This window comes from Aquarana catesbeiana, linkage group LG06 (genome assembly GCF_042186555.1).
Source record: "Aquarana catesbeiana isolate 2022-GZ linkage group LG06, ASM4218655v1, whole genome shotgun sequence".
In the NCBI taxonomy this organism is placed as follows: domain Eukaryota; kingdom Metazoa; phylum Chordata; class Amphibia; order Anura; family Ranidae; genus Aquarana; species Aquarana catesbeiana.
This window is the reverse complement of record NC_133329.1, coordinates 279,803,197-279,819,196: the sequence shown is the minus strand read 5'-3', so window position 1 is coordinate 279,819,196 and position 16,000 is coordinate 279,803,197. Positions and strand designations below refer to the sequence as shown.

At 41.5% G+C, this 16,000-nt stretch overlaps 1 protein-coding gene across 2 annotated transcripts in view; it reads left to right on the top strand.

Annotated features, from left to right (window-relative positions):
• The window catches only part of PLEKHM3 (pleckstrin homology domain containing M3), a 323,563-nt gene that overhangs the window by 247,504 nt on the left and 60,059 nt on the right, over positions 1–16,000 (top strand). For both annotated transcript variants that reach the window (XM_073633403.1, XM_073633404.1), the window contains exon 7: positions 2,977–3,134. In XM_073633403.1, the coding sequence (XP_073489504.1) occupies positions 2,977–3,134 (158 nt within the window). The remainder of the gene's footprint in view (positions 1–2,976; positions 3,135–16,000) is intronic.

Here is a 16,000-nt window from a genome sequence, read left to right as displayed (position 1 = left end):
TAACATCTGCTATGTTTGTATTATCATTACACTACTGTGAAAAGGCCCATGTAAATAAAATAAGATTAACAGCTAAATGAATACATGAACTACAACAACTTCCTCAGACGCTTTTTATCCCAGTTGACCTGTGCTGACTTGAACCATGACCTTTGGGTCATAGTCTGTTTCATCCTATGAGCCACTGATTTAGCTCCTGCTGGGATTACTTTCTCAACGTAATGGTAAAAGATTTGTGTGTGCACAACATCTAAAGAAAGTGGAGCAAGAATCCCAGAAACACTAGTTAATTGTTATCAAATTAGAATCAATAGAACTGTTTAACAGTAAGTGCTATGGGAATTTTGCCTACTTCCACTCAATTAAGTCAGCTGTGCATTTCTTTATGCTTTTCAACTGGTGTGTCTTTATTTCTCAAACACGGTTGGCTCTTAACACTTACACAGCCGTTGGCCTGTTTACATTTTGCACCTGTGGTGGCCAGGAGAGTTGTTGCATCTTAAAACAGTAGAATATTTCCTAATTAAAATATAGCCCAATTTCTGTTCCTACGTTGCTGAATGCATGATTGGGTCCAGAAAGAGTCTCTATTTGTCTTTTCTTTTTCACTCAAAGTGCCTACTAGAACTTGTATGCCTACAAGTCATATGCACAACATTAGAATTGATTATAATTTAATAATTGTGGGGAAACTTAAAGTAAAGTATAAGCAAGACTAACCAAGAATCATTGTCCAAAGTCTTCAAAAACATCAGTAATACCAATACAGAACCAAGGTTTAAGCAGACTCGTTTGGTTTTCGATACCTGGAGCCAGGTTGTAATAGTAAAAGGTTGTGTGTAAAAAAACATCTGAAGAAAGTGGATCAAGAATCCCAGAAACACCAGTAAACTGAACTGTTTAACAGTGAGTACTATGGTATTTTTGCCTACTTTCACTCAGTTAAAGTGGAACTATATTTTTTTATTTTGTATAGAGCAAGTTAGAGTTATAACCCCTGTCAGTTTTTTTTTCACTATCTGTGTCCTATTGCTGAAATATCCCTTCACTTACTGTCCTATACCCAAACAGGAAGTAAAAGGAATTCCCTGTAAATTAAGGGGATTTCTTGGGGACCCCCAGGTCACCAGACCTAGTGTCCCCATTGAAATATTTTCTTTTTATTACTTTTTTGGGGCCAACCCAAAATTTGGGATTTTCTCTTACTTTCACTTTCAATGATAAAGGTAAACAGTATATATAGAGAGGGTGCATCTCCTTAATGGGGACACAGACAGCAATAAAAATGGACAAGCGTTCCAATCCCTCTCCACTCAGTCTGTGATCTGCATAAGTAATTTCTAAGTTGTCTTGACACCAAGCAATCATTGGAGATGGCCAAAGCCAAGGTTTAAACAGGCCCATTTAGTTCTCTATACCAGGAGTCAGTTGCATACTTAAAAAAACAGAGCAAAAATTGAAAGCAAGTCGTCAGAGAAACAACAATACTCCTTTAGTAAGGCCAGGGCAAAGAATGCAGCAGAAGAAAACTTCAGTGCAAACAATACAGCCTTTAGTAGCAGGAGACTACTGACAGAAGAGCAAATAAACAATACCCAAGCTCAACTACAAATTCAGATTATAGTGTCTGAGGACCAGTGTTCTGGCTGTTGTGCTCCTGCACTAATATGATCAGATCAATAGTAACATGGCAAGCTGGCAACTCTGTGTAGTCCATAAAATCCAAATCTTTATTGGCTACATACAAAAAACAAATACATACATGTAACAAGCTTGCTACCAGTGTGTTTTAGTATGTAGCCAATAAAGATTTGGATCCCTTCGGGTGTCTTAAAATGGGATCAGTATGGTCCATTAGGTCTCAACATATGATATTCCCCAATACCAACGCCACAACCGTGGATCCAACTCAGACAGCTGCCATGGAGGAAAAGAAACATAGGCCACACATAGCGTGAATACATCTAGTACACGTTTATTGTTAAAAACACCACAAGGTGCTCACTTGATTTAGGACAATAAAAGCTTTTTAACCGCATGGAGCCTTGCGGACAGCCGGTATCATCGGAGCATAAAAGATGTCACACATTCGTGGCACCGGCCAACTCGTTTCACGTCACAGCTCGTCGTCAGGGGAACAGGAGCATGGTTTATCCAGAATTGAATGAGAATTAAGAGATGTACTGTACCATTGGCAACAAAATGTAAGAGTCTGAAAACAGTACACTGTTTTTGATGTAACCTAGGAGTACTAACAAAGTATCCTGTCTACATCTTAAGAATTTCTGAGCCATAATATGACATCATCTTTTGATACATTTACTATAAGCCTTAACTCCTTAAAATAGAATAGCTAAGGAAATCATTTTAAAATAAATCTGAGGCCAGCCTATGATCATTCAAGCATTAACACATTCTTGACAAATTACAAATTAACTTTACAACAAGCCTTCACTGACCGCTGTAACTGCAGCCACTGTAGAGAAATTCGTCATGTCCAGCAGAAGCACTGAAGTAATTCTCTAAGGGCTTGTTCACACCTGCATCCAAGGAGTACTAAAATAGGTGGTTGAGCCACAATTTTAACTCCTCAGACTCCCCCTCTTAACCTAAGAAAGGAGGAGGGCTGCATACTTGCAATGGCAGAAAATAAACACCATGTGGCATTCGATCGGCAGCACCACCACCAAACGTGACCCATTCAAGTGAATGGGGCTGTCCTGCAACTGTGTGCAGTTCTGTGAGGACTTGTTTTAAAGCTTACTTACATCGCATCCAAAATATGTAAATACTTTATATACTGTAGCATTGCCACAGGTACACTTTAAGGTGGTGAAACAGACTATCTGGTTTTATGAAATTTGTCCTTAATCTGTATAATATGTGCATACTGCTGGTAAAACCATAACAAACTCAGATAAATCAGATTTTTTTGTAATTTTAAGGAAGTTCACAGTTTATATTTTATTTACACAGGTTGTTGAAGGCAAGTTGGCTCCCTTTCTCATGAAGGTGATCAAGTTTGCCACATCCCATGTGTACAGCTGCAGTCTCTGTAGTCAGAAAGGCTTCATCTGTGAAATATGCAACAATGGAGAGATCTTGTATCCCTTTGAGGAGAATTCTACAAGCAGGTAAGTTTTCATGCTTCATACAGGATATAGTGCAATATGTTAAATAAGCAGTCTTTTTATCACCATCTATGTTTGATAGTCATCGGCAAGCTATACAGTATGTTCTTACTCAACTGAAAAAAGCCAGTGAGTATCAGTTGCTTTCTAAAAAGATGTTGAGCCAAATGATTCATGCTAAACAAAACTACGGGGCAAGAAGATTTTACCACTTTCCACCGAAATTGGAAAGGTGCTTAAAATTTGCAAGTCTAAAATGCTAATTAAGACTCCTTTCACACTGAGGCAGTTTTCAGGTGTTTTGCTGCTAAAAAAAAAAAAGCCAGCACCTGAAAACTGCCTCTTAAGCCACCCCAGTGTGAAAGCGTGCGCTTGCAGGACGGGAAAAAAAGTCCTGCAAGCAGCATCTTTGGGGAGGTGTGGGAGCGGTGTATACACTGCTCCCACACCGCCCCTGCCCATTGGAATGAATGGGCACTGCTTCCAAAGTGCCACATCATGGGCACGTTTAACTGCTTTTTAACCCCTTCTTGGGGGTTAAAAGCGTCCCCCTGCTACTGCCCAAAAGGCGGTGCCAAAGCGCCTCTTTACCAGCGGTAAAGTGCCGATAAAACGAGTGGCGCTTTACCACGAACGCTGGCACCACCCCAGTGTAAAAATACCCTTAAAAAAAAAAAATGTAAAAAAAGAAACCAAAATACTCCACTCACAAAATAAATACATTATTTGTTTCATCTGTGTGGTTGGCTTGTTATGTTTTGTTATACTATGTATGACATGTTTTTAACCATTTCACACTGTATACCTAAAGTGGTTGTACACCCTGTACAACCACTTTTACCTACAGGTAAGCCTATATTAAGGCTTACCTGTAGGTGCTTGAAATATCTCCTAAACCTCCATAGTTTAGGAGATATTTACTAAAAAGCCAAGCGCCGATGACTATGGCGCTGCGCCCTTTAGAAAGGGCACATCGTGCCCTTTCTAATAGGGGTCATGCCGTGATAGGCGGCTCCCGCATGCATGTGTGGGAGTGACGTCACGCAACTCCCTCCAGTCACAGAGCCAGAAGTTTGCAGCCCCAGAAGGAAGAGGGGCAAAAATAGACGCTCCCTGCTAGTGCGGACAACGGAGACATCGCGGGCTTCGGTTTCAGATAAGTGACACATAATTTTGCAGGGAAATAAAGACGAAACCCACCAGGGTTTACTTCCTCTTTAACACTTTGAAGGTGCAAAATATTTTTTACGGGGTAGCAAAGATTAATCAAACAAAAAAGCAGACAGTTGCTGGTTGCACAAGTATGCACCCTCTCAGCTTTGCAATCTGAATCCTGCAGTGTTGCCCGTTTATCTTGTCAAATTGTTCTGCTTCTCTCAGGGAAATGTTAAAATGTTGCCACATATTCCCAATTGGATTAAGGTGTAGGTTTGACAAGGCCAGTCTTATTCAGGTTCTTGATTTTAAACCAGTTCAGTGCTTTTAGCTGTATGTACAGTCATTGCCGTGCTGGACGGTGAACCTCAACCCTAACCAGTTTCCTAGTTCCTGTTGATGAAAAGCCCCCCACTCAACAAATGATTTGAATACAATCAGAATTCACAATGGGGATAGGGTTTGAATACATATATTATATGGACAAAAGTTTTGTAATAGCCATTGCACCTATGTGAGCTTGGTGGACATCCCTTTCCAAAGCTATGGGCATTAATAGGAAGGCTTTCTACGAAAAAAATTACAGTGTGTCTGTAAGAATATGTGCAGATTCAGCCAAAAGAGCATTAGTGAGGTCAGGTACCAATGTTGAACAAGAAGACCTGGCTCGCAATCAGTGTTCCAATAGATCCCGAAGGTTTATAACCCATTTACCGACAATATTTATGAATGGAGATTGCATGTGCTTGGTTGTATGCACTTGTTACAGCACCTGAACACAATTATTTAACTACTTTCCTCCCGCCCACAGTAGTTGTACTTTGGGCCGTCTTTCTTACGGGTTTGAAGCGTGCATGTGTACACCCCCTGCCGACCCGTGCTGTGATTGGTAATGGCACTAGTTGGCAACTGATTTCAACCAATGGTTTTGGCTGAAGTCAGCTGATCGCCTGTGACCAATCATAGACAGAGTTCAATGTTTACAAAAACACAGAACTCTGTGTACTGTGAACAGCGATAGTAAAGTAAAAGCAACACACATTACACATTGTTAGGCACACAGTTAACCCCTTGATTGCCCCTAGATGTTAACCCCTTCCCAGCCAGTGCCAGTGTACAGTATTATCACTGATCACTATTAGTGTCACTAGTAATGTCATTGTCAGTGACCCTCCCAGATAGTGTCTGCTCCAGATTGCCGCCACCCTATCATAGTCACACTATAAGTCGCTGATCACTGCCATTACAATATAGCATCTATATCTGTGTAAATTCCAGTATATTTACCATAGTTTGAAGACGCCATAACTTTTGCACAAACCAATTCATATACACATGTAGCAGAATGCATTTTGGCCTAAATTTATGAAGAAATTTGATTTTTTTTTTTTTTTTTTCAATAGGTTGTTTTTTTCCCCCAAATGTTTGGTCTTTTTTCATTTCAAAAAATAAAAAACCCAGAGGTGATCAAATAGCACCAAAAGAAAGCTCTCTCCCTGTACTTCCTGGAATAGTCTTCTGCACTCCCCTCTGCCCCCCAGAGGTGCTCTCACGCTATCTGCAATCCTATGTTCCTGTGTGGGTGCTTTATGCAACCCCCAGCGCATGACCGGATACAGCCCCAGCGAGGGCTGTAAATGGCAGCTGCAGGTACTGGGAGAGTGATTACGCAGGCTCTGCATGCTGTAGGCCCCTGTACAGTCATGTGCATGATGCCTAAGGCTCCATACACACCTGAAGTAGCAAATTACTGCCGTTTTTCAGGCATCCTTTTTTTTAAAGTGTTTTACAGCTCAAGGCATTTTTGCTTAGCCAGTAGAAAGCACTAGAGAGAAGAGAGTTAGAGGAATTTAGGGGTGGAGGGCTATTGTTTGAGCAGAAAATGAGCGACAAAACTTTCAAATTAGGCGTTTCTTTTGAAGTTTATGGGGCTTAAACAGGGTCCATTGAAATTAGGATTTGGCCTGTTGAGCGTTTTCGAGCTTCAAGCAGAAAATCGCTCAAGTGTGAACAGGGCCCTACTGATATATCAACTGACTTGAGGATGTTTGGGGAATAGGCTTCCCAGGTGCATATAACAGGTTTAGTGTTAGGGGGAAAGGTCCACTTTAAGCATCTGTATTTTCTGTACCAAGAAACATTTCCCCAAGGTAGACGAAAAGACTTTACACTGGTTTAAAATAAGCCTATCATCAGTTCTAGCTTATGATTACAAATGTCAGCCTGTAATGTAAACATGATATGTAGCTGCACCATATAAAGAATGATTGAAAAGTTGCACATGTGCAACTGAGTATCTGTTATTGTTCCAGGCACACATAATCACTGTACATGGAATATTACTATAGTTCTACCTCTTACTTTATACAAACACTTCACTCTGTATGCTGCAAGTTAGATCAGCCGTCAAACAGTGTTTGGAGCATTGTGAATGTTAGAAGGAGACATAGCTGCTACTTAGGTTTAACACTTGTGGAAAAAATAGCTTTAGCTAAAAGCAAAATGTTTTGAGGTTCTCAGACTGTAGGAAAAATATTAACTAAAATACTGTAATGTATAATACAGTATATTAAAGCCCAGCTCTAGCTAAAATGATTTTATTTTTGTTTTGAAGAGCGGAGGAAAGGTTAGAAGCTCTGTGAGGTTTTAAATAACCCTTTGCACCTTTTTCTTTTCACCTGGACAGGAAGTGAGGGAAATCACCCAATGGGGAGACAAACTGTGAAATAAAATTAGAAGGATTACTAAAGTTTCTAAAATAACTACTTTTGTTTTGCTGTCTGCTTCCTCTTTGGGATATTCTCCTTCACCTTCTGTTCTGTCTGACATCCATCCAGTAGGCAGAAGGTAAAGGGAAAAGTTCACAATAGGTACATAGACACTCAAAGGCTCTAACCCAGGGGTCTCAAACTGAGGGCCTCCAGCTGTTGCAAAACTACAAGTCCCATCATGCTTCAGCATGTGGGAGTCATGCTTGTAACTGTCAGCCTTGCAATGCCTCGTGGAACTTGTAGTTTTGAAACAGCTGGAGGCCCGCCTGTTTAAGACCCCTGCTCTAACCCTTCCACACTTCTTCAACCATTTATATAACGGTAAATAATGAGGTTGTCTTGGTTGAAATGTTTACAAGAGCAAACCATCTACTACATTAAATGAAAGCCAGTGCAGCAGCCATAGAAAATGGTATATTTTGCTTTCTTCCCTAACATGTGTTTCATTCTTTCTAATTTAGCGAATGATAAATATTGTTGCGAATGCCAAAAAGCTAGGAGGCTATGTTTATTCTACAGGTTAGTGGAGATCAATGCGAAGGTACTTCCATCTACTTGTCCTACCGAAATCAGTTTCATGTTACAAAACGTGGTCCTTGATTTCAGTATGACCCTGATTATCATATAAAAAGAAAAACCCTTGGCCATTCTGGACAACGTGACACCCCCTACCACTGATGCTCACAGTTGCTGCTCTCCCAGATGCTCCATTTGTCTTTCAGATTCTTTGAAAATAGCTGATAATTTTCCCCAGGATGCAGTGCTTGGCGCCCCAGCAGCTCATCACCAGGCCCAAACATGTCATATGGAGAAGGGGAGAAGGTCATTACCCTGTTGAAGCTTTAACATTGACCAACAAAGCGCTTATAAGAATTAGAGTCAATTAGACTCAGAGCCCCAGCAGGCAAGCACTGCAATGAGGGAGGGCAGGGAAGGTAGGTATTAGTGGGGAATGGTCTTTCAAAAGAAGTGCCAGTTCTCCCTGAATTGGCAAGGTGACTGGTTTCTTTTAATAATTAGATTCAACATGCAATGTGCCTTCTTCCATCTGGCTGCAATAACTGTGTTCTCTACTAGCATTTGTTTGTAGAACAAATACCATACTCATAATTAAGGGCCCCTTTACACCTGAGCATATGCTCTGAGGCAATGCACATATTACATACAGCGTTACTGCATTGTGGAACCATATAATTTCTTTTGTTTACAAACGGTTTTTATTATTGTAGAAGGTCATAGTTTAGTACAAATGTGTGACAGAAACATAGGTACATCCAATATATCAAGTATGTACTTAATATTTTTTTTTTTTTTTTAAATGTGCATGGTGTCAAAGAGTGTATGGTGGATACGCTCTGAGAGTTTTATTTGTTCCATTCTACTCAATACCTGGGACCAATGCTGAATGCCAATTAGAAGCTATCATCCAGTGGATTGAGTTCAACAGTGTGTGTATTAGTCTAATATGTTGTGTGGGTACATTAGGTATAGGTGCAAACTAGAAACACATCTTAGGTGTGAGGGGAATTTTTTTGCCTATAATATGTTCAATCTTAGCAGCCGCTTGTAGTCATATGGGTTTCAAAATGTTGCAGTTCCAGAAGGTATGTAAGATGGTACCTTGATCTGGGCACCCCCTGAAACATGTGGGAGATACAGATGGAAGAAATTTGTTTATTTTATACAGGATTAGGTACCATCTGGTGTGTATCTTCATGGCTGTTTCTCTTGCCGAAATTGAGCGAGTACATTTCAGTAAGTCAATTTCCCTATGAAGCATCGGTTTTGACTTTTCTGAGAGGGAAAATTCATTTAAGCAGCGGTAAATACAAGAGATCAATCCCCTATCTCTTGGTGAGGAGATGCAGATTTGTTCAAATTGGGAATAGAGGGGAGGTTGTAGTGTTAGAGAGAAGTATTTTTGGTATAATTTTTCAATTTAAGTATAATGGGGTAATTCTGATATTGGGAGATTGTATAGTTCACATAAATCTGAAAAAGGGCAAAATTTATTATTTAGGGATAGGGATTTCAAAGTAGTGAGGTTGCATAGCTTCCATATACAGAAAGTGCTGCTATTTTTAAAGGCCGGGGAGAAAGCCAGGGTCTCCTATAAAGGATGCTGGGGGGGGGGGACCATTCAATTTCAGTGGTACCCCAAGGAAATAAGGCAGTGCGCATGGGTTGTAGCACACTACAACATATGGTAATGCAGTGATGTAAATGGGCCATCTTAATATAACACATCTAAGACGTGTTTTCCAAACGTGTTCCTACAGTAAATATGCAAAGCACTTCTAAATAACCTAATGAAAACAAACATGAAAAACTATATATACAATCAAATGTTCTCCCGACTCCAAGGAATAGAGTAATGAATGTTTTCTATGTGCTGTGTAGAGAGGTGTATGTACCTTCCTTCCAATCAGCTCTCAGAGCTCTCCTCACTGAGCTGCGCATTGTGTGACTTCAGATCCCTGCTCCCTACTTTCTGAAAGTTAAGAAAAGCTGTTTAAATTCTGGACTTTGAACTGATGTAGAAGAGAGAGGGCTACAGATAAACAGGTACAAGTTATGTAGGAGGGTTTGTTTTTTTCCCCGTGTATCATCTGAGGCTAGTCACTTCACAGGGTATATGTATTGCTTACAACCACTTATTTATTGTACTAAGTACAAGTAATATGGATTACTGTACAATCACACATCCATGTGTACAATTTTGACACATGGATATTTGATCAAAAGTACCATCTTATTTGTAGCGGATACCCACAGTCCAGGAAGAAGGGAAGAAGAAAAAGTATCTCATTAGAGGCCAGAACAAGAAGCAAATATAGAGCAAGGGGTTAGAGGAGGCTGACTTGGGAGCTGGGAAGGGAGGGGGGAATCACTGAAAAAAAGAGGCAGAATGGGAGCCAAATGTTGAGTACATAAGATGCAAGAGAAGATGAAATGGTAGCTGATCATGCCTGAAATGATGAAGAGAGGAAGAAGAAATATCTGACCCTGAATCACGAATAGGAGGCAGAGCTGTGGTTCGTGAGAAACAAGGGATGCTGGAGCTAACTGATCATGGACCAGGGCAGTAAGGCAGAAACAGATTGAGAACTGATTGTGGAGAAGGGTAGACCGTGCTGGGCAGAGTTGGTCACAGCTTAGGAGTTGATTGGAGAGGAGCAGCTGATGATGGATGAGAAAGGGGGACCTACAAAGTCATGCAGAGAGGGAGCTTTAGAAGTACTGGGGATAGGGGTGAGAAAATAGGAGACAGTTGACTGCAATGGGTCTTGGGTTTTGTCAGTTTTGCAGAAAGGTGTATATATAGCACAGCAAGATCAGGAAATAATAATACCTTCTCTCAACAGCAGTGTAAGGAGTGTCCCATTTTATGCACTGTATGATGTTTTCGGGGGTAATTCCGCTTCATCAACCAACAGCGAAAGGGAAAGACCCCCTAAAACAATGTGATTCCTGTAGTATTCTTGCTGAATAAAAGAACTGGATGAAAACTGGATGTCTTTTGTGTCCATCTATTCTCAAGCCATCCATAAAAATATTTAAAACACAGAGTCACGGCAACTTGAGAGGGCAACACATAAAGGAATGCTATCTTGGGAGAATTCCCATTTAAAAAACAATTAGTGAAACATAGGAATTCTATAACAGGTAAACATTGAAGTTCATTCAACTTATGAAACTATTTGTGCAGCCATAAATTAAGCTGCCAGTAGAGAAGCTACATGTCCTTCAGTTCCTTCTTAGAGTATGGGTATATAAACAATATTTGTTTGAATGTGAAAGCCATTTCCCAAAGTCTGTTTCTTTAATTCACATCACATTTATTTGTCTGCCTTTAGCTTTGCTTAATTAAAACAATTATGTTATTCCAACACATTGGCTGATTTTTTGTGTAAATGCAGAAAAGCATATTAAAGCGACTTTAAATTACAATGACTGGGTGACTGTAAACATATAACTGCTCACTGGCATAAAAGATGCTAGCAAGTATAAAGACCTAGTGGTGTCTACACACATAGCTTTCATTGGCCCATTTACACCCAAATGAAGGCTGTTTTGATCAGGCAGAACTCCAGTACTTTCTCATAGTGATGGAAGTTGCCCATCCCTTCCTGCCTCCGAAGGGTTTCTATTGGTCATTGAGACAATGATGGGCTAATAGATTTTTTTTGTTTAAATACAAGCATAACATTTTCTATGCTATCATCATTATCACTCTAAAACATTGCTGCATTAACCGCTTGCCGACCAGCTGCCGTCATTTTACTGCAACAGGTCGGCACGATCCCGCGAACCGTCGTAACTATACATTGACTCGCGGGATCGGGATAGCAGCCATGCACCGCTGGAGGCGCGCGCCCGCTGCACTGCGGGGGTGCTAATGTTCGTGTATGACGGTCATGATGAACGCCGGCCACGAGAGATTGCGAGCTTTCCACATTGCCCTGCCCCCCCTTACATTTTAACATAAACACATTGCTTTTTACCAGTTGCCGACCAGCCGCCGTCATGATTCCGCGAGCCATCGTAGCTATACGTCGGCTGGTGGGATCGGGATAAGAGGCGCGCATGCACCCACTTCACTTCGGGGGTGCCGATGCTCGTGATCAACAGTCGCGATGACCATTGGCCGTGAGCGTTCGCGGGCACGAGAGGCAGAACACTGAAGTGTGTGTGTAAACACACAAATCCTTGTTCTGTTCTGAGAGAAGTGACAGATCGTGTGTTCCTATTAGCTAGGAACCACGATCCGTCACTTACTCTAGTCAGTCCCCTCCCCCTTTAGTTAGAAACACGTAGCAGGGAACACAGTTAACCCCCTTGATTGCCCCTTAATGTTAACCCCTTCCCTGCCAGTGACATTTTTACAGTAATCAGTGCATTTTTATAGCACCGATTGCTGTATAAATGCCAGTGGTCTCAAAAATGTCTCAAAAGTGTCCGAGGTGTCCGCCATAATGTCGCAGTCCCAATACAAATTGCAGATCTCCACCATTACTAGTAAAAAAAAAAAAAATAATAAAAATGCTATAAATCTATCCCCTATTTTGTAGACGCTATAACTTTTGCGCAAACCAATCAATATACACTTATTGCGATATTTTTTTTTACCAAAAATATGTAGAAGAATACATATCGGCCTAAACTGAGAAAAAATGTGCTTTTTAAAAAAAAAATTGGGGATATTTATTATAGCAAAAAGTACAAAATATTGTGTTTTTTTTTTTCCAAAATTGTCGCTCGTTTTTTTGTTTATAGCGCAAAAAATAAAAACCGCAGAGGCGATCAAATACCACCAAAAGAAAGCTCTATTTGTGGGAAAAAAAGGACGTCAATTTTATTTGGGTGCAGCGTCGCACGACCGTGCAAGTGTCAGTTAAAGCGACGCAGTGCCGAATCGCAAAAAATGGCCCGGTCATTCAGCAGCCAAATCTTCCGGGGCTAAAGTGGTTAATACAACTATAAACATTTTGTATCAGGGCCCACAATATAGCCATATGCACAATTTCTGCATTTTCTCATTTAAAGTATATCTGGCAGTTCAAAATGATGTAGGGTTTCATTTTTGAACTCCCTTTTCAGAAATTCTAGTTGTATACCTATTATGCTGATGCTTTGGCTTCATTACTGTCTGAACCACTGACCCTAGAATAAGTAAAGAGATAAGGAATGCTGACACTTCAGACACTCTGCATGCTACAGGCTTGTTCTGGCTCTGTGACACAAAAGTATGGAAGCCAAAGACTGGCCAGCTAATATTTTTAGAACACGCCCAACCCACGTATTTCTTTCCTGACAGGGGTTCTTTAAAGTGATTATAAAGGGTTTTTTTTTAATAAACAATATGTCATATTTACCTGCTCTGTGCAATAGTTTTTCAGAGAAGATCCTCCGCTTCTAAGGTTCCCGCCGTCCCACTTTGCTCCTCCTCTTCTTCTGATCACAAGCCAGGACACAGCGCAGCTCAGCCCGCCCTCGCTCCCTCCTCACTGGATTTAATTGACAGCAGCAGGAGCCAATGGCTCACGCTGCTTCCTCCATGTCCAGTGAGAAGAAAGAGCAACATCGCTGCTGTGGGGGGAGGGGGGGGGGGTTGAAATAGATGTTTTTATACTTCAATGCAGGGGATGCTTTAAGGTAAAAAAAAAAAAAAACTTAAGCCTTTACAACCACTTTAAAGCGTGTTGCCTCTGTTGACAAATTCAATATCTATTAACTATAAAATGGAGAACGGGTGGAAGAAAGGAGTCTAGACCGAGGAAACCTTTAAAGTGTTTGTTACCTTAAAAAAAAATGGATTCTCTTCCTTTTAAAGCATGAATAACAGCACAGTGCTTGTGCTGTGTAATTTGCCCCCCTGTAGCACCTGAAATACCTGGCTGATCCTGCCTGGGTCTGCCCTCCCCCCTGTAAACTGACCACAGTTTATCATGGCTGCTGAGCCCTGACACCATGGTCAGTTTATGTGCCTCCGTCACCCGCAGACTGGCTATGTTCTTCTCTGCCCCCCTCCCCGCCTGTCTGCTCTGTGTCAGTGGCCGCTCCATCCCCTCCTGCTGCTGAAACTACAGTTAATTTCACATTATCCTCCATGTTTAATATTGTAAGCTGCCCCAATGTCTGTGCCTTATAAAAAAAATGCAGCTATGTACCTGATTTCAGAGCACGACCCGGTGATCACGTGACCGACCACTTCTCTCCTCCTCCCCTCCTGACTGACATCAGCTGGGATTATTGGCCCCGCCCACTGCAGCTGTCAGGTCGAGAGAGGGGAGAGGCGGCCGTGCATTTTATTTACAAAGCACAGACAACAGAGAAAATGTTGGTGTGAACTGAAGATAGTGGCTTAACAACCAATTTAAATATTATTTTTGCCCGGTACCACATCCTATATGAAGATCCAATAAAATAACTAGTAAATGTCAGGACTTTATTGGTACCACAAAGAGTAAGATAAAATATTGCATTTTTATTTGTACAAATGTTGAAACAACTGTGTTTAGTAAAAAAGTATTTTGCAATACATATAGTAACCGCATACAAATGCTTCTGCATCTCATATCACAGTGCTCTCCCCATAATCCATATCAGGATTGGGTGAAGAGTTGCTTGCCATTTCTGCAACATGTTATACGAGTCAACAGCCCCTTTCATCGGGAAGGAAAGCATAGCGCTTGTATGTTATGAACCTCTGTGTTCAAGCCCCAGTGTGCAGGGCGAAACGTGTCAGGGGCATGGCTGGAGCAGTACTGGCTTAGGCCACATTCATCCACATATTCATGCACTGAATCGGCGAGCAGCGTTCCACCCTTTTTCCAATGATGCTTCCACACTCCTGAATGGTGCACAGATGGCTGCTCTCTCCACTGAAACCCATGGGGAAATCTTTGTCTGAGGTTAGAGCAGCACTGTAAGTTATACCTGGATTCTTGCTAGTGGCAGTCATTGTATAAAAGGAATGTGTGCTCAGATGGTAAATTAGGTAGCAGGTTCTTGAGAAAGGAGGGCTTACATCCCTAAAATGTTGAGTTTTTAGTACTATTTAAAAGCATACTCACGTTGCAATATTTTTTCACAAGTGCCTAATATGTTTGCACTGTACACCATTCTGTGCATTTAGGGAAAAAAACCTTGCACTATCTGTTCCCCTCTCCCCCTCCCTAACACTTACCCGAGTCCTTTATTAATCCAGCAATGTGCTTGGCTGCAAGTCCCTCACTCCTGGTCTCACAGGCTTTGCCGATAGCAGCAGAAGCCATTGGAGCCGGGGCGGGTCTTAGCTGGGCTGTGTGTGTCTATGGACACACACAACCTGGCTCAGAATCGAGCTTGCGCATTTGCCCCAATGGCAAGTGGCTTGCTATGAGGGGAGACACACAAGTGGAGGAGCCCAGAGCACTGGTGGAGGACCCGAGCAAAGGAGGATCAAGGCCACTCTGTGCAATACCATTGCGCAAAGTAGGTAAGTAGTAAGTAGTTTATTATTAAATAAAAATAATACTTTACAATCATTTTAAAGTGGAGCTGAATTTAACTAGTAAAAAATGCAAGCAGGCAGCTCTTTATTGCAGAAGAAACATGCTATGTCTCTTCTACAATAACAAACATTTATCTGTCTGCTTGCAGTGTTCTATTAAATGCTCTTTGCTGGCACACTCTGGCTGTGCCTGAATGACTGACCCCCTGTGCGCATGGTATCAATCGCTTGCAATCCCCTGTACAGCAACACTGAGAGTAGGAGTGCCAGTATTAGGCTGGGTTCACACTTGTGCGATCACAGACATCGCATGTCTGTGCAGATCACATGCGATGTCTGTGCGATGCAAATTCAGCCATACAAACTGTATGGCTGAACTCTCATTGCATTTGCACCAAAATAGTGCAGGACCCTTTTTTGGTCCGCACTGGAATCGGATCGCATGAGTGTTCACATCTATGAAATCTGATTCCTGCACCATTTCACAGTTCGCACTGCGATCTGCGAACTGATCTAGGGGTGTCATTAACCTTACATTGACATCCCCAGCATTTCGCAGATGTCAGTGTAAACCAGTGTGCGATTCAGGTGCGATGTGGGAATCGGCACTGAATCGCAGGGTTTTCCGCATTGCACCAGTGTGAACCGGGACTTAAGGTCCAGACAAGTAAGCTGCATTGAAAAGTGTGATAAGGAACAAGCTGACAGGAAGAGAGACCAACGTGAGTAGAGAGATGACCTTGTCAGTCTGCTGCTGCTCTTTCACTGTTCAATCATAGACGGGGGCAGGGAAGTTACACCACTGTTTTTTCTAACTGTAACAAATAAGGTTGTGCTGTCCATCTGACTGTACTGTGTAAATCTCAGGACTGGATGAACATAAATACAAATCGATTTGGCAGGTAAAACATTTCCTTTACGTGGATTGTAACTACTTATTTGTCTCT